The 27467-nt window shown below is 39.2% G+C and overlaps 1 protein-coding gene across 2 annotated transcripts in view; it reads right to left on the reverse strand.

Annotated features, from left to right (window-relative positions):
• dennd2b (DENN domain containing 2B) overlaps positions 1-27467 on the reverse strand; it is a 57938-nt gene that overhangs the window by 21689 nt on the left and 8782 nt on the right. For both annotated transcript variants that reach the window (XM_008405249.3, XM_008405248.3), the window contains exons 2-10: positions 19717-19815; positions 13361-14638; positions 12623-12768; positions 4974-5095; positions 2651-2866; positions 2158-2254; positions 1914-1958; positions 1545-1729; positions 351-460 (exon numbers count right to left, since the gene is read on the reverse strand). In XM_008405249.3, the coding sequence (XP_008403471.1) occupies positions 351-460; positions 1545-1729; positions 1914-1958; positions 2158-2254; positions 2651-2866; positions 4974-5095; positions 12623-12768; positions 13361-14638; positions 19717-19790 (2273 nt within the window). In that variant the 5' untranslated portion in view covers positions 19791-19815. The remainder of the gene's footprint in view (positions 1-350; positions 461-1544; positions 1730-1913; positions 1959-2157; positions 2255-2650; positions 2867-4973; positions 5096-12622; positions 12769-13360; positions 14639-19716; positions 19816-27467) is intronic.

Consider the following 27467-nt stretch of genomic DNA (forward strand, 5'->3'; position numbering starts at 1 on the left):
TTTTGCAGCTTTGGTTGTTAAACAGACAAGTTTTTACAAAAAGTCACCAGGATGTTTTATAACCAAACTCGTGTCAGTTCATACTTTCTACTGGGCATTATCTACCAACAAATGAGCTGAAAGTCATTTATTAAACTGGTTTAATTTAAATTAAGTGATATTAGAGCTTTTTCTTCTAATTATTTACATGTTGACTTTGGAGAAGGAGTTTCAGTTTTTACTAACAGAAAATTTTCTTTAAATTAAAACTTTTATTAAAACTTAAAAACAGTTCTAACACCTATCAGCTATATAAATAGATGCTTCTGAAATGACCTAACAGAGAAGAGTAAATAATGCTTGGAGGATACCTGGTGTACTCCGAGACGGGACTCCAGTCTTTTGCGTCTGGGAAACAGAACTGAGGAATAGCTTTGAGCCTCTGCTCCGCCTCCCTCATCTGCTTGGTCAGCCTCTCCAACTGCAAGGGGAAGCAACAAGAGGATGAAATTATGAAATTACCAGTCGATATTTTACAAAAGGCTACAATAAAACGTGTCATAAAAGTTTAAACCTCTCGACTTTCAAGCCCTCCACCACAGAGTCTGCGTCCCCCCAGGGTTTTATTTTAGTTCTGCTGAACTAAAAAAAACCTTCAGATCTCATTTTCTAATAAAACAATTGCCTGTCACATGAATGAAATCCAGTTATTTTTAACTCAAAGTAGAGTCTCCAGATACCCACAAAGATCTAAATGATCAACAAAGTGGACAGTCACATGAAAAAAATCTATGGAACATTTATTATTATAGCTATTAATATGGCAATTAGTCAGAGAAACCAGAAAACCTTTATGTAATCCAGAGCTGGTATAGTGGCAATAGGAATGATAACAACACAGTGCTTAAATGGCATTTATTACTCGCCTTGATGTAGTTCAGACCAAGTGAACTGTTAAAAAGCATTCTAAAATGACATCTGCCAAAAGTAATATCTCAGTCAAAGCTCTGGAGTGCTTCAACGCAACTTAGAGTTTATACAATTCAGTCAGAAGTTTACATTCACTCATTATCTGCATGAATCTCATGTTGTTTTGGGTTGCTATTGACGTGTTTGAACCACATCACACACGCTAAAACCCCCCCAAATTAGTACAGCCTTAATACCCACAATAACTTCCTGTAAACAGATTTTTATTAAACTTGTGTGACAAAAACAAGGCAACCCAAAGCATTTCCTGAGAGCAGATATAAATAATTTGAATTAAGTAGTTCCAGTAGTCAAGTATCGAAGAGATTTGCATCTACCTCTTTATGACAGGAGCCAACGTAATTAAACTTTCAAATAAGAACTTTGACTATAAAGAAAAATTTCCAATTTTACTTTTTAGACTTTAAAAATAATCACTGATTTTGAAGGGTTTCAAACAATGCGAGCTATTTAACTCCTCACAGTGCAAACAAAAGTTGACTTAAAAGACATAAAATGAGCAAGCCGAGGTCGTCACGCCAGGTGTGCAAGTTTGCCTCAAAGGACCGGTTGCAGATTTCAGAAAGAGCTTTTACCTTGGGGAACTGATAGGAGACCTCAGGGGCGTAGGAGTTCTTTCCAGGTTTCTTTTTCAGAGAAACAACAACAAAGTACTCAAAGAGCTCTCTCTCCTGCCACTCGATGAGCTGCAGCTCCAGCGTACGGTAGCTCGGGGCTCGTCGCAGGATGGACTGCAGCTTCAACAACCTCTGGGTGTGAGCTGAGCAGGGAAAACATTTAGCATGAAATAAATAGGCAATGTTGGGTCTGATTATATGGTTTACCACAACCTAATACCCATAATTCAAGCCTCTTATTGATCATAGATGCAAAATAAGAACTTAATAACTTTAAAGCTGTGGGGAAAAAAAACTCAGAGAAAACAAGATGAAAGTATTGCTCACCTTTGAACCTGTCATCTGAGTCGCTCTCACTCTCACTGTTGTCATCTGGAAACAAACATTAAAGAGAAAATGATTTTTTTTCCTATGGGTCAATGGGGGTACTTTCAGATATGTGTTTTTGTCATGAGAAAAACACACAAATAGAGGAGGAAGAGAGAGAGACGGCTCTCTGTGGGTAGAGGAGACATAAATATTTACCCACTTATCTGGCCTTGGGATAAAAGGGAATAAGGAGCAGCCTTACCTCTGAGAGATGCCGTCTCAAGATTGGACATGGACAGCTTCTTTAGCCTCTTCTTCCCTCGTTTAGTGCAGTAAATGGAGTTGATCCTCTGGACCAGCTGTAAACAGAGACGAGAGGAAATTCTCTGTGAGGAACTTGGAGTTCAGTCTGTTTGTCTTTTGATCCTAAATATAGAGGAAGCAGGCCTGTTCCTGGCCAAAAGTAACAGTCTAAAGCACATTGCATATATTTCAAGCATTGCAGATTATTAATAAGAAATGCCTCAGGGAGGGTTCTTTTAAAAAGCACCCCAAGGGTTGATTTTCATGCAAAAATATCTGACTGGATCAAAGCCCGGTGTCATTACGCCTCTGTTCCAAACAGAGGAATTATAAATGATCCAGAACCGTCCAGACTCTGACTTGGTCCCGACAGAAACCTGATCAGGTTTGTGAGAGCCGGAGCTCTGAAAAGGCCCTTTGCAGCAGCTTGTGTGGGATCTGGCTGTGTGTACCTTGGGGATCCTCCAGTGCCTGCGTGAAGGCAGGGAGTCACTGGTGCCACAGAGGCTGTCATCCAGCAAGCCGCAGGGGGACGATGACATGCCCACCTGGGGGATGAGTAGCATTTCATCGTGGCTGTAGCGTTTGGACAACTGGGACATGCGGTGACTCTTCCTGTCGCTTGGACCGGGGAGGCGGAGAGACTGGCTGCTGGGTTTGGAAGGCAACTGGGCACAAAGAAGAGAAGAGATGCAGTCCGAAGCATTTTACGCAGATGAAGAATTACTGTTGACTTAATGGCTGCCCGATTCTATTATGAGAAATAACAGGAAATGATGTGACCAAGTACACCAACTTCAGCTTCCACCTTTACTTCCTGTATAAGACGCAGGGAAAAAAGAAAACAGAAAGGCTACAAAAATAAAACTTGTCCTTTTCACATCATTAGATTCTAAATGATTATTAGACTTAAACATATTTTTAAAACACTACGGAGTAATAACCAGCCTCTGTTAATCATGTGGTTCCATCAGAAACAACCTCTTTCCATTGCCAATACTCAGCTACTCTTTGTTGGGATAAACTGTGGAAAAACTAATATTGTTCCATAATATCTACTGTTTCTCCAAATTTATTGAAAAGTGAGACACATTTTTTTTCACTTTTCCAAACTGCACAGAAAGCCAATAAACACCTGAAAGTAATTTAGTAATTCAGATAAATGACCTTTTTCTGCTGTTAACCTGCTCAGACTGGAATGTTAAATAGAGGAAGCATATATGTTTAACATTCCAGTCTATTTAGGTGACTCGTTTACATATAAACAAGCCACCTAAACATGGGTTTTTTTCTACTATAAGCCACTGGTTACTTCCAGATGGTCTAAACTCCTAAAGTCTTCCTCTTTTTCTGCTGGGTGTTACAACATATGAAGCCTTTTTCTAAAGGAAAGGTGGTTAACTTTTTCGTTTCATTTCATTTGGGAAGATGAAACCCAATTTCCATTTGTTTGCATAAACAGCAATAATCTGATATCTCCCTAATTACACATAACCACATAAAGAGCACTTTTACAAAGCTTCTTTGATTATGTTCACAGATTTTTGGCAGCAAACTTACAACAGATAAGGGATTTCTGAGGGAAAATAGGACTGGATTTCCTGGAAACAATTGTTACGGAAAACGTTTTTATCAACGTGTATTATGACATTCTTTGCCCAACAGGCAGCTAATTAACTGTTTATTATTAATAAGACGGATGATGGGATTTGACCGTTTGAATTTCACTGGAAATTCAAACGGTCATGAAATGTATCAAACATCCAAGCTGGAAAAATAAGGTAACAAAGAAACATGAGTAGAGCTTTGTGTTTTTGATACAGATTGGATTAATATGAATTACTTAATACTAAATTTCCAAAACAAAGTTTTCAATTTCCTGTTCCTTCAGCTTATATTAGATCTATATACTACATATTATTGTGTATTATAATATCACTATACATTAATAACATACAAGTCATCTACCAAATTATATATCCTTAACCCACTAGACGAGCTGCACAGATGAGATTACTCTTAATATCCATGGATAAACAGAGTTCTTATAAAAGGTAATCATCAGCAGTTTTATACAAAATGACTGATTATAATCAGTCTACAGTCTGTAGATCTGCAGTAACAGATTGTGCCACTGAATATGCCGATTATCAAGGTGACCCAATTAAAGATATTTCCGTTTGCCATGTGGCCTTGCTGAGCGCTGATGAATTTCTCTGTTTATCTTTGGTCACAAACCAGCCTAGGCTTGTCAGTGGCACTTCTGTTTACAGTGAAAGACAAGATTAAAAATTCAGGTCAAGTCTTCTCAGTTATACAACAGCAATTCACAACATCTGTCACAACACGTTTCACTCAGTCAAGAAAATTCAGTTGAGATCAGTCCGGTTCATTTCAATAACGGTCGAATCAAATTCTAATAAAATTCATTCAAATTCAGCAGCAGCAATATGCATCTGAGAAAGAGCAGCTGATTGAATCTGTCATTAAGTTTGCAGCAATTCCTGATCCTCCTTACCAGCACATTGCAGTAGAGAGGAACGAATCCCTTTAACAGGAAGAAACCTCCAGTAGAATTGGGTTTAGCACTAAATTATACACATTTTAAGTTGCACATGTAAGCATACTGATACAATTTGCATTTATTTAAGCAATTTTATCTCTGATGTGAAGGTTTTTTGGTTGTTTATTTTTTTAGTTTTGATCATTTTGCTCACCCTCAAATATTGTTGTATTACATGTCCAGGAGATAATGCTGACAACCGAAGGGCTTACCTGAGGCGGGGAGTTAAGCTTCCTGTCCATAGCGGCCCAAGATCGGCTGTTCTCCGACAGACCAGACTTCCTACTCAAACTCCTCCGCTTCAGGTCAACATCCTCGTATGGATTCTCCTTCTCTGTGGAAACAGAAAGCAAATTCAGCGTCACCTTGTAACTCGTTGTGAAAAGAGGGTAGTGTTCGATCAAAGGCTGATTAGACTGAGGGGTCAGAGCGGGCAGCAAAGATGTCCACCGCATAATCAAGCCCTCCCTATGGACAGTCTGAAAAAGAGGTGAGTCATGGAAGGTAGGTCAAAGGTCATCCCCAGCTGATTCTGGTGAACTCCCTTTTTAAAATAGTTACTGTTGGCAGCAGGCCTTGTAGACCCCCATAGCCTCATTGAAACCCGTGGACATAATGCTGCTGGTGAGTCACAGTCCAGGCATGCAACATGTCTGCAGAGGAAGAGGAGGGTCTACTCCTTAGAGATTTGAGCAATAAAAGTGTTCAGTTAAGACATATTTTAAAGAATAGTTGTATGTCTTTTACAGTCCATGTAAGGCATATTTCAGAAGAACAAACTAAGCAAAGTCGTTTATTCATCTATTTGTTAGTTTTATATAACTCCTTAACACAACGTTATAAAGCATTTCTTAATTACATATTTTAAAAACATATTCTACAGCTGACCACGATTTTATATTTCTCTCATATATTCTACATATATGAGGGAAATATTCATTTCAGGGTTCCTATGATATCTCTATATCAAACTTTTTCTCCGACTCATTGTTAAAATCTAAATTTGTTGTTTTTAATGACATTGGAGTATAAAACATTCATCCAAATAAGGTTTATTATCTGTTATTTGGGGCACAAATCTTACATATAACAACACAAGATTGAAGCCAAAGATTTTGATATTTCAGATAATAGGAAGACCTGTTTGTAAATTCAACAAAAAAGTAAGTTTGGAAAATCAAAACAAACACTTATGATAAAATTGTAAGCTTTTCTTAGCAAACAGCAATCCTCTGCACTAGAGTATAGTCTGAGAAAGAATCACTAAATTTTTAAATATAATACAGCACAATCCTAACTAGAGCAAAAACTGAATATTAATCCTTATTAATAAATCGACACTTATTTTCTCACTATTTGTACTCATCAGGTTGTCAAGCACACAAACCTATTATTTAATCAAAATCAAAAAAGGCTTTAAAAGACAAGTCAAACAGTTTTTAGTATTATCTGAATTTATGTTTCAAAGTCTAAAGCTTTACCTGTGTTTTTATTTCTAATTTAATGCAAACAGAAATTTGTATTTAACTTATTTTGGCAGATGTCATTTTAGAAGTATTTCTGCGTGTTTATTTCTATTACTACATTCAAAACAGGCACTCGTGTTGACCAAACTGCGCTGTTATGCTGTGATCTTAGCTGTGGATGAGACTAGCACAGATGCAGCTACTGTTCTATAGATGTTTCTCAGACAGTAAATTATGTTGGAAAAAAGGAAACGAAAGAGCAATACAGCGCAAGCAGCAGCTTTTACTGATGTCACCTGGCAGAGGACCAACATTAATAAAGAGTGAACTTGTGTAAAGCTGCAGTTCGTTTCTATTCAGACGTGCTCTGAGAATGGCTGTGTTTTTTTTTTTTTTTTTTGGCATTGCCTGAAAAAAAGGTTGTGAGAATGAGAAGAAACCACAGTGAAAAACAAAAGCAGAGCCAGATGGAGTAAAAATGCATGAAGGGAACTTTTATAGGAAAGACAATCAGCACTATCTGTCAGTGGAGTTTGAAAAAACAAGTATCTGTGTGGTAGCCATGACCCAACTTCCTGAGCATATTGATGGAAAACCTAATGAACTCCAACAAAGAGGGAGTGTTTTTTTTTTTTTTAACATCTGGGATTATAAAGACAGCCAGAGTTTCGTTCACTTATCTATTCTTAGGTTAATTATTGAGCCGGCGCTCATACACAGACAGTGTGAACTGCCAACGGCTCCTGGAAGCGTCATGTTGGGTCTCACAGTAAATTAGCTGAGTGCAGTAATCTTCTGTGCATCGTTAACACTGAGGAGGAGAAAAAGAGGGCTCAGTTCGGCCCCACGTTGTGCGGCTGCTCCATTAAACCGGAGCAATACTGTAATGAGAGCCTGCTGGGAAAATGACATGTCTGTATAGCTACTTATATGCAGCAGGGTACTAATCTACTCCTCTGATTACAAACATCTCTCTGACACGCTCCCAGATACGGTATTATGTAGGCAGCGGACACACCTCTGCTGCATGCTGTGATTGTGCATTTCTGTGTACACAATGGACTCTGTGGGCAAGGCGAGGCACAGAACGAACTATACCGACAACGCTGGTATCAGCTTTCACCATGAAGGACATAAAGAGGTGAGCTATGCTACAGTTGCTCTGTTGTAAAGGCAAAGTTGTGGGACTGAAAAACAAGTACAAGTACACTGCAAACTTTTAGGAAAACGTGTGAAGAGATTTCATAAGAGAATGTGCAAAATTGTAGTTATAGTGCCTTGCAAAAGCTCCCCCACCATCCTCAAACTTTTCCACATTTCGTCATGATATGACCAAAATTGTCACAAATTTATAGATGGTCTTCAAATTTTCTGTAATTAAAAATCTGAAACGTGCAGTGGACATTTATAATCAACCCTCGAGTCAACCTTTCACCTTCAAGACTACGCATTTGTCTCTAACAGCTTTCCACATCTAGAAACATACATCTTTGCTCCTTCTGTTAGACAGCTCCAATTCAGTCAGATTTGATAGAGAGCCTCTGTAACCAACAGTTTTAATGGTTTACCACAGAATCTCACATAGACTTTAATCTAAATCATTAAATTGTAGATCTGCCGGTATGTTTAGTGTGAAACTCCACAACAGTCCTGGGTCTTGTGTTTAACTCTGATCAGTTTTCTTTTTCCTGAAGAATAGTATCTTCATAGAATCATACTTTTATCATTTTGGACTCCTCTACGCAAAGAACCTTCTTCTACATATTTGCCGTTCTTTCCACATGACTTTAAAATATGACTTTAAATTAATGTTTCTATGGCATTCTTAAATGATAGCTTTTCACACCTGAGTTCTGCAGCTCCTCTGTACAGCTTCTCTGATTAATGCTCTTCTTGCCCGATATGTCAGTTTAGGTGGAAAACCATGTGAGAGCTGTGTTTTATAATCTAACTCTGCTTCAAATTTTACAACTTTATTTTTGACCTGTCTGCTGCGTTCAATGGTCTTCATGATGTTGCTTTTTATGAATATTCTCTAACAAACCCCTGAGGCCTTCAAAGAACTGAAGAAGCTGCATTTATGCTGACATTAAATTATTTGGTCTATTTATTAATAAGATGAGTCCTAAACACAGAGGTTTCACAGGTTTTATTTTGGTGTGTCAGAGTAAAAAGGGGCTGAATACAATTCATTGTCCTTCCACTTCCCGATCATGTACAACTTCCTGTTGGTCTACATTCTCAACAAAATACATCGAGACATATTGAAAATAAAAATGAAATGGTTCAAAGGGTGCGAATACGTTCCTAATGTACTTCAAATCTTGCTACAAAGAGTTGCAAAATTATAGGTTTGTCAATTCATGGTAAGCTTAAATCATCCCTGACGCAGTCTCCCACATTTGCTTACAAGCGCAAGACCAGACATTTGTATCGAGTCACTGCTGTACAGATTCATGATCCGCTAAGCAACACATCACTCACCACCATTCCATTCATCAGCCACAAAGCACTTGAAAGATAACAATCTGCCCTTCGCTTGTATTAACACAATAGGCTGATACTCCATAGGTAAACATGGAGTTTAACATCAAACAGGTGAAATAACCACAAATGATAGGAAATGATGAAAGCAAGCCAAGCTGTTTGGTGAAGTTCAGAGCATATCTGGGTCAACTGTGGGACTGAAGGGGTATGGAAAGGTTGCTATGGTTTGAACAGTTTCTAAGATGGATTGACCAAAATCAATCTAATAAGCCCTAAAACACCACATATAAACTCAAGCTCATTTTCTCTACTCACTGAAACTCTTTCATAGCGTTGAGGGGGCGGAGTCTATCCCAGAAGTCGATAGGCGAGAGGTTGGGTACAAACCAGGCAGGTCACCAGTTCATCACAAGACCAATACAGAGATACAAAACAACACAGTCACACTTGCACCCAGCTGCAAATACAATCACAAATTAGGCAGAAGAGATGTTCTTTGGATTCCAGAAACAAACGAACCAGAAGAAAACCCTGCCGTTCATGTAGAGAACATGGAAGCTTCACATAGAAAGAACTTAGCCAAGTCTATAGCCAGAGTTCTTCTAAGTGTGAGACAACAGTACCGACTACTGCAGCTATCGTGCAGTAAAGGGTGAACTGTCTAGAGTTTGTTGCTTTGTCATCTTTGTCTAAAGCGGTGTTGTGCTTTCAGTTTTATTGTTGGCTTTTCTGGAATGTTATAATTTTACAAATGCTATACTGTCCTCTATAATGTTGGGTTTACATGTTGGGTGAGCTCCCAAAATGATGCTTTTCTTAAACCATGCTTTCTTTTTCTTTTCTATAAATCCACCATTTCTTTGTTTTGTTTTTTGCTCATTTGTTTTGTTGATTCTTGTTTTTTTTTTCATTTTCATCTTGTCTCACTGTATTTTGTAGTTCAAGGCCACCACAGGGATCACTCTGTGGGACACAATTTTGGTCAAGCACAAAGACTGCCGAGAGAACGTCTCCAAACTGCAAAGTGTAACCCTCGCAGAGCTGGATGAACAATGGGAGCTTTGTTAAGATTCACGAGAAAATCCGTCATGCCCTGACATTCACTCCGGCGCTGCACATCCTCAGTGAGGGAGGAAAAAAAAACAAAGACACTTATGAGCAAGCAATGGACCGTGAAGTAATGATATGCTTGTATATAAAAAAAGTCAACCCTTATTTGGTAATCATTAAGCGTTATAGCATGAACAATATTTCAGGGAAGAGAGCTTTTTTTTTTTTTCTGCGTGTGAAACCCAAGCTACATCATGGGCCTGTGTGTTCACACTGACACACATTTTCGCTGCGTTGATAATGCGCCGGGGGAGTCGGCAGCTGAACTGGGCAGAAGGCCTGGGGTCATTTGCTAGTGGAAAGGAATTTGGCTTTTCAACATGTCCGGTATTTCATACACACATCATCTCTCAGAACAAACTGCTGCATTCTTCAAAGCCCTGCATGCACCCTACCTATGTGGTGTCTCTGTTACTGATTACAGCACCTTAATAAACAAAGTAGTTAGCGCGTGTGAGACAATATGATCATGTTTTTATTGGAATGCCGTAATAATTAGACTATAACTCTGCGCATCACCCATTAATCTTACTCTAAAGGCAGAGTGTTGACAGGCTGAACCTATAATGAGAGCTTTAAACCTGGAATGTCTACAACAGGAAGAGAAAGCAGCAGTTTGTCTCCCAGCCTTATTATATTAGGCATCCTGCGTCAGACTGCAAATTTCACTAAACATCTAATTATTAAACTCACGCAAGAGATTTTTTTTTTCTCAGAAAATATCCACATTTTATTTTGTAGCTCAAGTTTTCCAAAGATATATATTTTAAATGTAAAGTGTATGTTAGTAGCTTTTGTTTGTAATAAGTAAAGAACTTAATTAGTCCACTAATTAATTTTACCATCCTGTGTGGGCCTTGTGTTAAAGTGGCAGCTGACTGTCTAAACCAGTGGTTCTTAACCTTTTTTGAGGTACCGAACCTACCAGTTTCATATGCGCATTCACTGAACCCTTCTGTAGTGATAAATAAAATAGGATTTTTTTCCAAGATCACTAAGTCTTCTTAAAAGGTAGAGTCTCTGAGAACAGTTCTTCAAAATATAGTCAGTGTTTTCAGCAAAGTTGAGCTGACTGTCCAGGAACGACCCAAGGTATTTAAAATTTGCCACAGTTTCAACAGGTTGGTCATCGAGACAAACTGGAACCACTTTAAGGTCTTGTTTAGGTCATTTAATTAGCTCTACATTCTTAAGAGAATGATATAAGAAAATGTATAATTAATAATAAAGACTTTGCGGTATTCTGATTTAGTAATGTAATTATATTAGTTGTGTTACCACCTCCACGCCACTAGAGGCAGTACCAACCCCGAAAAGACGCGACTAAGGAGCAGATTTAGAAGTGCACCGAAAGCTACAGAATTTGGTAAAAACGGTGAGTTTTGCTGAAGTAATTAAAGACACAAGTTCAAATCCTTGCTGAGAGTGGAGCTCCTTCAATCAGTGCTCCTCCGCAGCACTGATTGGCTAAGCAATGTAACGTGATCCCTTGCAGCAAGTGATGGCAAAGCGGGGCACGTCATCACGACTTTACACAAGTGTGTCTTTACCTCCACGGAAGAGGCTCCGCCGAACCCCTGAGACCGACTCATCGAACCCCTGGGGTTTGATCGAACCCAGGTTAAGAACCACTGGTCTAAAAAAACCTCAGTTTGGCGAAACAAGGTTTAGTCCTAATTAAAGAAGAAAGCTAAAGGGACTGATCCAAAAAGAAGATATCTGCTTTCTTACTTTATCTTATTTTAAAAATTGTTCCTGAGAAAAACATAATTAAAGGCAGAGAGAACAGAATCAAAGCATATTTGCCAACAGATCATGTACAAAGCATAGGGAGTGCCCCTCCCTAACATGTTTCTGCACACTGCGAGGTAAAGTATAGATTTATGGCCTGAGCCCAATTCAAACCTGACCTGAAATTCAGGATGGGTCCATTCAAATTCAAAATTATTTGCTTGATGGTCTGGTCCAATTGGGCTGCAGTGGTGCGTTTAATAAGCTTAAACTTTATGAGACTGCACGATATGAAGTTTTACTAATCTACTTATTAAAGTCTAAATAGAGGGGTTGGCAGTGTACCCCGCAGAGGATAGAAACTGCCCACTAAATGCGAATGCAGCTCCACCCTACTCCGCTCCTATCAATCACACATCCCAGATGACTTGCACTTGGCACACCCTGTGGTGACAACAAGCAACAAAATAGAGGTGAAAGATGTTAGACAAAAGCTAAAAATGGGCAAAGTTACACTACTAGCCCAAATTATGGCGAAAAAGCAAAAGCAGCAACATTTTAATTAAAATAACAGGTTGGGTTGACTACGGGCTTGGGCATATAATTAAAGTCCATTTGTTGAGCTGGATCAGGCTAGGACACAATGTCTACAGGTTCAGGTTGGGACGGGCTGGATATTTTAGGCCTGATCTAAACTCTACTTTCATCTGTTGCTTCTTTTTCAAAACTAAGTGCCTGGTGCCAAAACCACCACCCTTAATCAGATAACACCTTTTTAAAAGAACAATTGACAAGGCAAGAGCGGCATGACAGCTGACTGCACGCTACACAAAAATGGGTAGCACTCCAACTAGCTGACCAGCTTAAATTAGTTGGTTAACAAGGACCACACAAGTAGTCTTTTCCTGTGCAATACACTTGTATACACCAAAGCTGCAACTACATGTATTCTGCATTTTTCAAAAATTCTGTCTTCCATCAATTTAATTGCATAGAATACATTTTCTTTCATCTCATACCATATCGGACGATTGCTGTAAGTGAAAAAACAATTGATTTCTGCTTACCTACTATGTCCTCATAGGCATTTTCCTCTAAAGTGCTTTTGGAACTGGGCCGACTCTTGGGGTCTGCAGTCAGCGCTCCGTTCTCTGTGGGGGAGGAAGGATATGAAGACGGCAGGCTGGCAGCATCCTCCGATTCACACAACTCTCTGAGCAGGAGTTAGAGAAGTAAAAACAAACAGACTCATAAGCAAAGCTACAAGTAAGAATGAGTCGTTGAGTGTCATAAAATGACAAAAGCAAATAAAAAACAGAAGAAGAGGAATCCCATGCATCTGAAATACAAAAAACAGTCGAGATGGGGTTGTTTAACTCCTCTAACAGGTGGCTTCATCCCACAGGAACCTTAAAACTAATCACAAAAAAAAAAGAAATGTGCTTCAATCATTAGGAAAGTTCCAGAAAAATAAACATGCAGGTAGCTTACTATCTCTGAGAATAAATCACATGTCAAGACGCTGCAGACATTGACAGCTGGGCTACATTTCAGGGAGAATCTACTGAATCTTCACAACGGGCCATCGACAGCATGTGGTTTTAAGGCCCGTTCTGAAACGGCTGCAACCACAGGAATGTTAAACAGAGTCCATGGGATGAACATTTGAGGATTTCACATAGGAACGATCTGGTGAGGCAACACCCTCACTCAAAAAAACCAAGGAGCCAAAACCACTTAACAGGGAGAAGGCAGGAAACAGACCTGAGCGATTAGACAGACATAAGAACATGAGACGTCCTCACCTGTCCGGGATTCTCACTGGCTTGCTCCCCTCATTCTTGGTGGTTCGTGTGGTGCTTGGTGCAGGAGTGGAGGGTAGGGGTGGAGGAGACTCTGAGGTTCTGTCCGGAGGTAATCCATTAGCTGACAAAACGTCCTTCTGGTCCCGTTTGGCGTCATATTCAAAAGTGCGTTTGGGTTTAGGTAAGGGGTTCACTTGTGTGCCGACAGAGGTCTGTTGACTCTGCGGTTCTGGGCTCTCGGACCGGGTTGAGCTCACGCTAAACCTTTGTCTGAGCCTGGAAAGCTTATCAGAGACCAAAATAGTATCTGGTTCTGTGGCCACAGAGCAGATGCTGCTGCGCTTACTGGCGCATGTGCTGTCCAAGTCATCACCTATCACAAAGGACTTCTGCCTCGCTTTGTCTGGAGCGTAGCAGTTACTGAGATATCGTGGAGGAGGAGGGCTGGGATTCTCCTTCAGGGCTTGTTCTATCTTTTGTATCCTGTTTAGGACCGCTGACGTCTCTTTACGAGCAGACAGGGTACGCACAAACCCTCCAGAAGACTCCGTCTTGCTTTTCCTTTTTTGGAAACGACCCAGACCATCCTTGTCTGAAACTCCCTCGTCATCCTCCGTCCCTGTATAGGAGCATTCAGAAAAAGCAGTGCTCATCCTGCGGACTCCCTTGAAATCAAAAGTTTTCTCACTGCAAGGAGAAGAGAGCAGACTTGGGCAGCCCTCGCTACCGCCAACAAGCTCCCCTCCTCGCTTATCCAGACACAGGCTCATCCTAGGCAGAGACACCCTCCTGCACTCCCATTCTGAGATCTTTTTACGGATTGTGGTGGGGGGGATGCCTGCTCCCGAGTGGGCAAGGGAAAGGGTGCGTTTGTGGCCTTGATTTGAGGAAGGTCCCAGAGAGAAAGTGCTCCAGCTCAGAGGCCTACCATTGAGTTCTTCTCCTGCGGGGACTTCACCTTGATTCTCCTTCTGTTCCTGAACTCCCTGGTCTTCCTGACAGGACTTGGTCGGTAACGGGGGCTTGTAGATTGAGAGCCTGTTGTCCAGGCAGCTGATGCTCTTCAATTTGGAGAGCCGGCCGTGTGGGTCAGTGTCACCTGTGAGAGAGACACCGCTGCACAGGCTAGCCGTTTTGCTGCTCCATCCAGCTCGAAGCAGGAACCTGCCGTCAGTCCTGACGTACTTTGCCTGTTTGGTCTCTCCGTCACTAAGAACAGGCTGCTGGTTCTGCCCTTGGCTGGCAGAAAGTGCTGGGAACGGGGATGTGGACTGGCTCCTAAAACAGGATAGAGAAAGCAGCAAGGGTTAATAGAAAGCAAACACCCATTTTCTCACGACTGGCTACGACCAGTGAATTCTAGGTCAAACACAGAATTAGAATAATAAGATTGGTTCGAGACTGAAAATTCCCGCATCTTAAACAAGCAGTTCTTTGGCACATTTGTAGATTAAAACACAGGAAACTGACATGTTTTATGTTACTGTGCAATTTAATTTCTATGTGTGAATTGCTTGTGTTTCACATGTCACTGAAAAATACAACTTTCATGTGTGAAAAAAGTTAAAGTAATGAGCCGATGGTTGAAACAAATCAGTATGTGGATGTGTCCAAACTTTCTTCAGGTGAATAGGTCAAAAACAATGGTAATCACTTTGGATCAAAGGTAGAAATGCTTTGATTTATAAAATCCTAATATGTCAAAATCCTTTGAATTACAAACAACTTCCACAACTGAAGATCTTGGTGAATATTTTTCTATGACAGTCAATGTCATAAGAAAGTTCACTCAAACGACTTTGTATACAGTCCATGTTTTTCAAAATAACAAGGGTAGAACAGACTTTGATTTATTGAACAGATGGTAAGTGTGCTGCATCTCTATGTAGCACAGTTACAGATTTTAATCAACCAAAAGAGGCAACACAGGGATTGTAAATGTGTCTATTGAACCCTTTAATATGAAGCTGACTGTGGAACAGATGGAACAACTTGTCCAGGATCAAAGCCGGCATGAAAACCTGAAGCCACGTATTCAGAAAAGCCAGAGGAAAGTATTCAGTCTTTGGCAGCATCAGAATAAAACTAAAGGCCAAAGGAAATACACACTTCATTTAATTGACGCTGTGGATTTTTCCAGGTAATTGAAAAATTACTTGAAGAGATCCACAGCAGACCTCACACAGAAGGCATTAAGCGCAATGAAGATTTATGAAAGCCACCTTACCTGCAAAGTCTGACTGCGCCTCTCGGGTTCTCACAGTCTTTTCTGATCCCTGCAGCTACAGTAAGTGATTCTGGACTCTACCAATGTCTCACACAAGTTTTCCCATGCTGTACACCTCCTTTAGGAAGACATGTATCCACACAGTCACAGGACACTCAAACACTCATAGTCTCCCAGAAAGCCTGTGATTATCTGGAAGCTGACTAACAGTTGTGAAAGTGAAGCACCGGGAGATCTGATGTCACCGTCTCGGTTAGAATAACGACTCTTGGGAGGAGGAAGCTGAAGGCTGCTGACTGTGATCCAACAGTGCAGGTTAGGACAGATCTGGCTTTACACCTATCTGCCCTTCCCGTATTTCACTCTCTCTGCTTCAGGCTGGAGAGAAACTCACAGCAGCTCTGTGCCTGCAAGATTGGAGCATGATGGATGAAACTTATCTTACATCCCTTCCAGGGAGCATGAGAATCATTGTCTGCAGATTTCTACAGCCGGTTTTCACTTTGCAAAAGTAAACAATATATTGTCACACAATGCTCAGGTGTTTCTGCAATAGCTGTTATATTAAGTGGACTTCTCCCAGTCCTTAACATATTAAATTTAGGACTTAAGGAAGAAGTACTTAAGTTTGCCATCTTGTTTGGATTCTATATAATCCACAATGACAAACAAGTTAACTTTTTCTGTTTCTTATTTCTATTTTAGATTTAGTGTATACTATCTACCATAGCAGATTACCCATCTAAAACAAACGTATCATCATCTCGCAAGAAAAACTCTTTGCTTAAATGATTATTTTTCAGCTTAATGGTCTCCAGGAGTGGGAAAACAACAATAAATTCAGCTGTTTCACTATATTTAACTCTTTTCTCTGTGGAGTCTGCAGCATCTCCATTGTTGACGAATTCAGGCGCAAATCTCTTTGTTTTCCCACATACAAATTTTTATGGTTTACAGCAAGCTTTGTCATCAAGTAAATAGTTTATTCAAAAAGCTTCAGCAATGTGCAGAGGTTTTAAATCATTCCTTTCTTTAGAATTTTCTTCAAATAAACCAGACTTTGTTCCAGTCCTCAACAATGGAGCCAGTGATCAGTTTTTCATTCTTTCTGAAGGTTTTTTTGGGGGAGGGCAGAGGGCTTTGTCTGCTTAGTCACTCCCGTCTGGTACCATATTTGTAACTAAAAGCCTAAAAATCAATCTACAGCAGGTGAGCACTATGAAAGACATGTCCTGAAGAAATATAAAATATTCTAGCATTGTTGAATCAGGAGAAAAAAGATGTCTTGGATATATGCATGACTTGTATGTATTCATGCAAGACTTGCATGAATACATGTATTCAAGTCATGGGGTTCTGGGTTGACGTTAAGGGGTTTTGGGTTGACGTTAAGGGGTTAAGCTATTTTGATATGTATTTGTTATCTGTTAAATGTATGTGTTAATTTGAAAATTGGAATGTATGTAGTAATGTCTGATCTCTGCATCTACAGGAAAAACAATTGTAAAAAGTAGCAAAAGTTCAAAGAAATGTTTTAAACACCTTTCACTTACACCAAAGAAAAAATAACCTTCATGGGCAATTTAAAAGATTGTAGAAATGTTTCTCTACTTTAAAGCAAAATTACAGATGGTTCACACCTTTTGGGCAGTACTCCTCATACGCTTGTTTCAACTGGAGCGCCCTCAATCTAAAATGCTGATTTAACAGAAGATCTAGAGATAGATTTACACCTGACTTCTTTTCAGATGTTGATTTATTCCGCCATACCATGGCTTTGCTTAGTAAGATTTACTTCCAGTGCTGTAAAATAAATGTGGGCTGCCACACGAAGACCTCACAATTAGAAACATTTACAAAGAAATGTGCTGATTTCTTTCCTTTTTCCATATTTTCTTTGGGGTTCCGAGTGAGGTGAATCAGCTTTTGCAGGAATAATAATCCCAGTTTTGTCAGCTTCAGCTGGGTCGGCCACACGTAAAGTACTACCCAAAGAGCTGAACGTCAGTCACAGCCTGGCCCCTGGCTTTAACTCAAGCTTCCAGGGCATGCTAAACCACAAGCCACATCCCGTTGCTAACCAGAACGGGGAGCGCGGACTGCTCACAGAGCCAGCTACTGCTGGGGTTCACAATCCACCAGCTGCTTGTCACTTCTTCATTTGTTTACAACCCGGGATCCGACTCCTGTCTGAGGGCTTTGAAAAGTTCAATCAGAAAGGGAAATGTGTATTTTTTACACCTTATAACAACTTGTTTAGCATGTTTTAACATGAGGTTTGGCACCTCAAACATTTCTCCCTATTACTTTTTTCAGTTGTTCGCCATAAAACACACCTTCAGACCACCAACCTGCACTGGATATGTGCTTTAATTGGAGAGGATCACTGAGTCCACAAAAAGCCGCAGCACAATTTTTGCCTGAAAAATATCCGGGGTTAATTTCATATTTTAGAGGAACATATTGTGAAGCATCTTCCAAGACAAGCAAGTGCTCTCCATCTGTCAAAACATCCAGCTGCAAGGAACGTCTCTGCCATGTTTCAAGCACATGAAATCGTATAATTATGTGTGTAACGTGAGCCCATAAGGATCTGTAAGGCTCTACTGATATATGTACATTTATCACATATCGTACATTGAAAACTATGTATGTACATAGAAAAACAGACTACTACGTTCCTTACGGTCAAAGTCTACTGTAATTCGGTTAAGTACCTGCAGTAAACAACATCTACCACATATTAGAGTTATTTTGAGTTGAGCAAGAACCAAAATCTTTGATAATTAATGGGAATTAATGTAGAAACCACAATGAATTGAAATGTGGTTTAATATATAAATTAAATTAAATTATAGGTAAGAGTTGGTTATTTATTCATTGCAGTAATTTACCAAAAATACTTAGCTACAAGGACAAACTAACTGACAGGAAAAAGGTTAGGTCCATGGGTATAAAATGGTTTGCTTACTGGTAAGAAATGGAAATAAGCTGCAGCTGTATGGCAATGTGAGGGTTAGAAACTGTAGGACAGTGTTTCTCATCCTGATCAGCAGCACTCACATTCCTTCATGCTTTGGATGTGACTCAGCTCCAGCACACCTGATTCAAATAATACCATTACCTCTTCAGATGTCTGTTATAATTACCTTCTCATGTAAATCAGGTGTGTGGCAGAACAGATCAACCTAAAACATGAAGGACTTTGGGACTGAGGAAACAGCTGACAATGAGATCCTGAAATGTTGACAGAGAATGTATGATTAACGTAAAATTACGCAACGCTCAGGTGTTTGCTGGTTTCTGTTTTTATTACATTTAGCCACCTATTGATTTTTAAAACTCACACTTTTATTTTCTCTTTTTTTTTGCACACAATACACAAGATTGTACGGATCAGAAAGGTAGTTAGAAAAGCCTAGAAATAAAATCAGCTCATACCTCTTCAGGTATGAGCTGATTGTAGCAAAAGCATCCGAATACTTTTGAAAAGCCAAAAAGAGATACTGATTAAAATCACTGTGATAGATAACAATTAAGTTTGATTTCTAGGAGGAGGATACAGAAATAATGGCTTGTACTGCAGGTTTATATGTTTGCCTCATAAACAAAATGAAACAGACAAACACAGACATTACAGAAATCAGCATCCGTAAAATACTTAGTTTTCTGGGAAACATTTACCACCACTGAATGAAACTGAGCAGCAATCCACTCAGCAGTGCTGTTAGCTCCAACAACAATCATTCTTGATCAAAATAACCCCCCAAAAAAACCTGTTTTACTAATCCACTGGGTTGGTTTAAATGATTCACGTGTTAATAACAATTGCCTTTAGAGCAGGACACTGTCAGCTCTCAACATGCTAACACAAGCTCAGCACTCACAGTTCAAACATGGATGGGCCCTTGTCCTCAAAACAGGATCACACTTGCAGATGGTTTGATTGACAATCGTTGGTTATTTTTCCCAGGAGTTCAACAATAAAAAAAAAAATAAAGCAAAGAAAATCCAGCACAAACCTGATACCTGATAGAAAGACCTGTTTGAAAATGAATGAGCTGGCAGGCAGAGCGAGATGACTGGAAGTGCGGGTTGACTAACCCGCACCGTCCCAGATGTCACTGACCTGTCGGGGACGTCGCGCGCACATTTACCCCCTCCTGCTCGGGGCACAGCCTTCGAGTTCTTGTTGGCAGTCATGTTTGTCTGCAAACCATCCACTCACCTGCAAGGCAAGAACATGAGACGTTTTATTAGGGCATGTCAGCAAAATCAGACTCGCAAACTCCGTTCAGTTCATTGTCATAGTTGTTGAAGTGTAAATCTAACATAGAGTCAAAGCTAAAAATTAAACGACATCTAATGGACTTTAATCCCTATTTCCATCAACAACAACAACAAAAAACAGGTGATTGAGATTCCTCTGAACCACAGCCATGACTCAGGACCAAACACAGAGTTTCAGCTGTCTGAACAGGTAAAGTCATCATACCTCCCCACACCAAGCAAATTACTTCATATTTTTTCCAACAAACAAAGCTAAACTAACAATGAAACATATTTTTAACAACATTTATCAACACTTAGACAAAGTTGGTGGAAATAATAAGTGGTCAGTATTTTTAAAACATAGAACCACATGGTTAACGTTACCGAAACATTTATTAATTTGACTGTTTTTCAGTTTATGTGTCAGCCACAACATTGAGCGGTCATCCTAACGGTGAAGTGAATATCCTAGCATTCACACGGTTTTTGGTTTCACAATAAACTCAGAGAAACATCGCTAAAAGCTATCTACACATGGCACCGACTGCAACCTGAACAGGACAATGCGTCCTCCAACACTGAAAGATGAAACCGGAGTAAGAAACGAACAAACAAGTAAACTGAAAGGGAAAAAAAAATAGTGAAGATCTCTTCGGCCAAATGATTGTAATCAGATTTTTGTCATTTGATGCACATAGAAAGAGAAAACAAACTGAATGTTTTACACTTTAGGGAAAGGCAAAAAGGTGAGGATGTGAGCATTTTTCTATTCCATATCTCATCTTTTAAGGGGAAACAATGTAATTTTTGAATCAGAGATAGATAGGTGATATACAAAACCCAATTAATAAATAACCGGAAAATACTGCTAACTTATGATCTACTTGGATCTATATAAAAACAACATTTGAGGAACATAAAACTCTATACAGCACAAGAAAAAGCAATAAGCAGTAAATAAGTCTAAAATCCAGCCAATAATTACACAAACAGCAAGAAATAAAGACATTAATCTTAAATAGATTTTCTTCAACCTGTGACCAGTCAGGGTCACAGGTTATACATATATATTACATCTGTAATAAATGGATGGTTGGATAAAATGTCATTGACTCATTGATTCTCACTCTAAGAACTAAAACTGACAGATTTGTTCTACAGGTTAACATCTTATTGTGTTTAAAAAAGATGCAAGAAAATAACTATATATACATCAGCGAAGCACATAAACCATCAGTGCAATGTTTGCTTAGGATGGCAGGTAAAACAAAGGAGGGCATAACTTTGTTGGTGTTTAGTCTTCTCTCATCGACTGTCAGTCAATCGTTTCCCTGCAGCCCAGCATCCTCTCGTTTCATACCAACTGAGGTCCTTAGAACAAATAAACCATAAACAATGTAAAGACGTGTTCCTTGCAGGAAACATTTCCTGGACCTTATCTCTCATCAGACCAAAAGTTACTTAAAGCCTCCCCTCAAACTAAAGGCCAATGCTCCTGAAAACACAACTCGGACCCTTTTACAAGTGGGCTCAAAGCAATTTTTCTGATGCAGAAGGGGGTCAAACAGAGACCTCCGGAGTTCAGAGGTGGAGGATAGGAGGCTGCTTGGCAGCAGGACTTGTTTACAGGAAGTTGTTGTATGAAGGACCGAAGCTGATTCCTGAAGAGACAGATGAGGAGAGAGAATAAGCATTCCTGCTGTCAGCTATTTCCTGTGACTGTGGACTGAGCTGGAAGGGCACAACATGCATCATTTTTTCATTAGGACACAAAGACTGATGTTGTTCTGTGCAGAACATAAACCTCCAGCTCTTCATCTTCTCCAGGAACCACAGCGACTCTGAGCTGAGCGAATTTAAATAAAATACAGCACCAGAATGGGGCAGAGATGGTGTAGATAAACATTGATCACAGAGATGTAGTTGGTGCTGTAGAATTTAACACAAAAAGCTTTTATGTCAAATGTTTTTATCTTTAAAGAAATCTACATATATATATATATATATATATATATATATATATATATATATATATATATATATATATATACTACCAGTTAAGACAACTTTATGCAGAGAATTATGGATGACTTTTGATATAATCCTATAAAACATATGCCATGCTCAAAATCTAGCTTCTGTCTTGAAATAACTCTACCGAATGAAGAGAACACAACTTTTTGAAACATAAAGTTGTTGATCTGAGCCACTTTTACTCATTGATTCATATGGATTCATTTGAAAGTAACTTCTAAATTCACCCTTTTTCAGCTTTTTTTCAACTGAAAAAGGCACAACAAGAGAATTGGGTCACACGGACCCAAGATGGACCCTGCATTGTAAACACCAAGGCGTTAGCCAACTGACTTCCTGAGGGCTGATACCATCTTCCTACACAAAATCACCAGCTGTAAACAAGCACTACTGAGAAACCTCCAGAGTACCTTTAAAGTGCATTCAACCAGATTTAATAAGAGAAAGTTTCTCCTGAGATGTCTGAGCCAAAACTGATCAATGACTGCCTAAAGCTGCATAGAAGGAAATTTATTGCTGAATTCAGCATCATACCCTCAAGCATCTTTTTACTTACTTAGCGTACGAACATATTATCTAGTTCATGTTAGTGCCAAGCCAAGTGTGCCATGTTGGTCTGTAAACTGCAGGTCTTTCTGAAAGAGGGACCTTCCTGTGTTGTTTTTCCTTTTCTTTCTTCAAAAGAACACAACAGGTAGATTGTCCATGTTAGTATTACAACTACATGAGTAGCCGGACTTTCCTGAGACAGGACATGATGCAAAAATAACTTGGTACAAAGTCATCTAACTGCTCTGTGCTTTTATTTAGGCATGGGCTGCTTTCCGGTCAAGATTTTTTAAAAATATTCCTGCCACTTTTCCTGCCAGAGGTTATGTCAGAAAAATTCTTAGAACGAGCAAATCTGTTCAGTTCTACTCTGAGAGAATTTTACTTTGTCCCATTTGCTGAGTCGTATATCATGATGAGATGCCAGATGACTGTATCCTTTTTATTTAAGTGTTTATTCTTATGCAATTGATAACATCATAAAGTAACCTGTAATCGGTTTGGTCAGACATTTTTCACCAATTTCTTCTCTGGTAGAGGAAAAACAGTCAAAACAACAAATCTGCCAAGCAGCTAATACCCTGACTGATAGAGCGCTTTACAGCTGCTCGCAGCTCTGATAATTGAAAATTACAAGCAACAAAGACTGACCCAGAAAGCAGGTAAAAAGTTTTTAAAATATGTGGTTTTGTGTGACTTTATCAAGATGATTTGAGTGTTCACTTCAGATCTGTATATTTTCTCCTATTTACCAAATGGTTGAACTTTAACTACAAATGGGGAGGAACACTTTTGGCTTCTTACTTTGAACTGGCACAATTTCTGGTCTGCAACTACGAAAATAATGCTCCGCCTTTATTAGCAACTTTGATTCTGACGGGCTGCGATTCATTTACTCTATCAAGCACAACACAAAAGCATACAAATGTGCAGCAGGTTCTTTGATGCAGTAAGAAGATTTAAATCCCACAAAAAATGTACAAATTACAACAATTATATCAAACAGCATCTGTCCTTAACTTTAATCTGAATCAAACTGAATAGTACGTAGTTTAAGTTTTTCATTCTAATGTATTTAGTGAACAGGAGGGGAAAAAATGGGATTTTTCTACGATTAAGCTGCAGATTACCCATCAGGGAAGATGAAGGTTTCTCCTGACTGATTCTCATCTTTAACCAATGACTGGTGCATCAAACAGAAATTTCCACTTTTTGTTGTCATCTCATAGTTGTAGCATTAAGACAAAGTTTCCACAGACTTGCTTCTCTGTGGTTTAGTCCTTAAACACAAACATCTGGCCCTTAAAGAAAACTGGGAATCACTAAGTAAAATCCCGATTATGAATCTCTACCTAGTACCTTTAAAAGGAAACAAATGAGGAGCGTCAGGTCACATAGCGGGCAGGTTGGGTATATCATGTAGTCCACAAAGAAGCTAGTAGAAGTTGATATATTGTGACTGTCCATTAAAGCCACATCTTTCCTTTTTCCCTCAGTGACTCCTCTGCCTGTTTAATTTATTTTAAAATAGTTAGCAAAAACAAACACCTACTATTAAATTATTTGACTGTAAAAAAAATGGTACTAAAAAAAGGAAGAAATAAATGAAACAATGACAGTAGCTTTGTATGACTGGAATAAACAGACTCTTTGTGCTGGTTTGTCCTTGAGCAGCAGCAATGGTTAAAAAGTACATGTTTTTTTTTTCTTATCGGTATGTGTGTCAGAGAGACTGTTTGGTTAAATATCTTCTAAAGACAGTCCACATGTCCTTGACCCTGTCACATTTGACAGATCCTCTGATACGCAGTCCTCTTCGCCCACCTCACTTAGGAATGCGCTAATATTTGCTCCATCAATCAGAGCGCGGCTGCACTTGTAATATTAAAGAATGTTTTCAGAAGGCGAGTGAGGGACATACACATGAAGCTGATGCCAAGGGCTTTGCTGTCATTCAGAAAATACACAGGTATGCACAAAATCAGTGTCTGCCTCGCGATTGCCTGTTGACTCTGTATAGCAAATTAAAGTCATCTTTACGTTTTTGCAAAGTCTCATTAACGTTATTCATCAGAGTTTTCCAGTCAGGAGCATTTTGAACTCAAAACATCCAGCAGAGGTGGAAACAATAGCATCCTTATACTGAAGTTTTACTTTTTCCCCAGTATTCTGCTTTTCTGGTTGACCTGCTCATCCATTTCTGCTGATCAGCAACCTGACTTCAAGGTTTTTCAAACCACCGCAAAGCTCACAGGCAGCCAAGAAGGCAACGGGGGAAAGGAAGAGTAAAAATCTCTGTAAATTCTCAACTCTCCAGACGCCAGAACTCACTGGCAGAGGAGCGCACACACACTTATCCGCACCACTGCTTCAGTAACTGCAGAAAGACCAGTTGTGGTGCCAGTTATTAAAATAATCGCTGGCTAAATTAAGTGTTATTAGCACACGAGTGGCATATTGAATTATTTTAATCATTCTTTTTTGAACAAAACTTCAGCCTTTTGGCGTTAAAACACACGGCAGGCTAAATGCAAAGTGTGAAGGTACAATGTTTCCATCTGAAGTGAAAAAGACTGGAGGATTGCTGCTGATATATTCTCACAAATTGTGCCGACAGAGAGTAATTTCAGCAGCTGTTGCAACCGCAATTACACCACCTCATGGTCTGTCATGCTGCCACAAAGTAGCTCAGTTCATTTCCCCTTTTTTCAGGTTAATCACTGCATATTTTCTCTGTGGAAAAGAGAAGGAGGCTTTCAGTGTAACCAAGATATGAGCATGCACAGCTGCAGAGGCAGGCATGCGAAAAACAGAGTTATGTCCCTCTGAGCTGCACCAGGAGGGTTAGAAAAATTTGTCACAGATTTGACCTCTGACACAGGAGTCTGGACTTTGTGCTTTTGTTTACCACTATCTTAAAGTGGGAGTTTAAAAAAAACTACAGAAAAGACTGGGCCACCAAAGAGGCTTTCTCTTGTCTAGAGCTCATGAATTGATACGTAAAGCACATACTGAAACCAGAATAGCCTCAATGTAAGTGTCCATCAGTCACTCATGGCTTAACTAACAGTTAACAAACCATGGCTCTCTGAAGTTTTTTTAATGAACAAATACAATAATGATGTGTTTATAATATATCTGATGGGAATGTTTTTACCATCATGTAAATTAGCGGGTGTAAATGAGCAAAGGATGAAGGAAGAAGAATCTCAAATGTTTGACATTATTTTTCTTTTTTATTATTATTGTTATTATTATTATTATTACTATTAATAATAATATTATTATTTCTACTTGATATTTTCTCTCTTCCTCAAGTTTCTTTTAGTGTCAGCATATTGTGCAACACCAATAGTTGTCATGCTGAAAAATGACGAAAGCGATGTGCAATCACATGAATAGAGTCACGCATGGCTTCTTAAACAAGAACTTTAAGTTGCTATAAGGACTTGTTTTGTATGACATTGTAAAACTATAGTAATTTATCTTTACTGCCAAAGGGAGCTTACATGATTATGCACATGATTTATTTGCCTTATACATATGATATTTCATGTTATTTATGTTCAAACTGAGCATTTAGAGGTCAGGTATGGTGATTTATGATATAAAACCACCAGCAGTTCATTATGACTGAATGTTTTACAGCTTTCTATAAAGAAGCTTTTGTAATTTCAGAGATTGCACTATTTATTATGAGCAACAACAAATTCTGACGAGAGACAAAAAAAACAGCTCTTTGTACTCAGAGCATCAACATGATGGACAATTGCTTGCATCTGAGTAAGATTAACAGAAGCACTCAAATAATTGAGGGAGATCAACTTTTGTAAAGTAATGTTACCATTAATGGTGTAATGTTATTTTATTGAGACATAGTGAACAAGTTTTTTATTATAGCAATAATCCTCACAATATACAGAGCTGGGGGAGATCATAAATTGTCAAAACACTCTGTAGCTGCATTGTTTCCTTCTGCTCACGGCAAACCTACGGTTTCTGAAGCAGCGGCAAAAATGAATGAAAAACAACATGTCGGAGGTTGGAGGAGCCAACATTTAGATTCGTGTCATTTCAGAATCGTAACGCAGTGCGGCAAACTACCCAACACTAGTTAACCTGCCTAACCCAAACTCTTAAAACTAACCTACAGCAGCAGACAGACCTGTTAGTCCAAGTCAGACTATACAATCAGACTGCTCTGTTCTGTCATTTGTGTCTGCAGGGGGAAGAAACGCTGGGAAACAGAATTACAGATGTGAAATTGGCTGTGTGACTTTAAGCCATGTGAGTGAATTGCTCAAGTGAGCACTTATCTAATGTGCAAATAGTACCTTTTTTTTTCCTTACTTTGAAAGGAAGCTTTCTCTGTGTGGCTGACAAAACCAGCTGAATGCAAGGGTAAAGTTTAAAGAGAAACTCTTGTGATTTGTACAAAACCAAAGCAAAATCTGTCAGGACCACTTGTAACAGAAGCACCCAACCTTCTTAATGGCTATGTGGCTGAAAACCCTTCAAGTAATGATGACGGCTCAAGGTTTTTGTTTTGTCTCTATTAGCTCAGCGAATGACGTCAACGGCACCTGGCAGGGATGATGAAAGCTTTTACAGTGAATTATCTGTTGATAGTTCAGACTTACTCCTCCCAAACTGAAGGAGGGATTGGGAAGGAAGTTCCTCCATAGTTTTGTGTTGACAGTCCTGCGACAGGGAAAAGGTCATTGTTTGACCTGCACAATGGAGAGGGGGTTTCAAGAGGAGGAAAAGCAGCCTGAGCCATACGGTTTGCGTTAGAAGATAAGATCATAAGGGTTAAGGCTATCTGTTAGCAAAACTCAAACTCAAGAAGAGACAGGATGCTCAAAATGCTACAAGAATCTCAGAAAGAACTCTTCTCCTTTAAATGTTAACACACATATATATGTAGATGTATATTGGAAAATATATAAATTTAAAAAATGAAGAAACCAGAACTTTAAAACTGTGTCAGATGCAGACATGGGTTGATATGAAAACCTTCAGTAA

The sequence above is a fragment of the Poecilia reticulata genome, chromosome 3 (assembly GCF_904066995.2).
Source record: "Poecilia reticulata chromosome 3, P_reticulata-male-v2, whole genome shotgun sequence".
In the NCBI taxonomy this organism is placed as follows: Eukaryota; Metazoa; Chordata; class Actinopteri; order Cyprinodontiformes; family Poeciliidae; genus Poecilia; species Poecilia reticulata.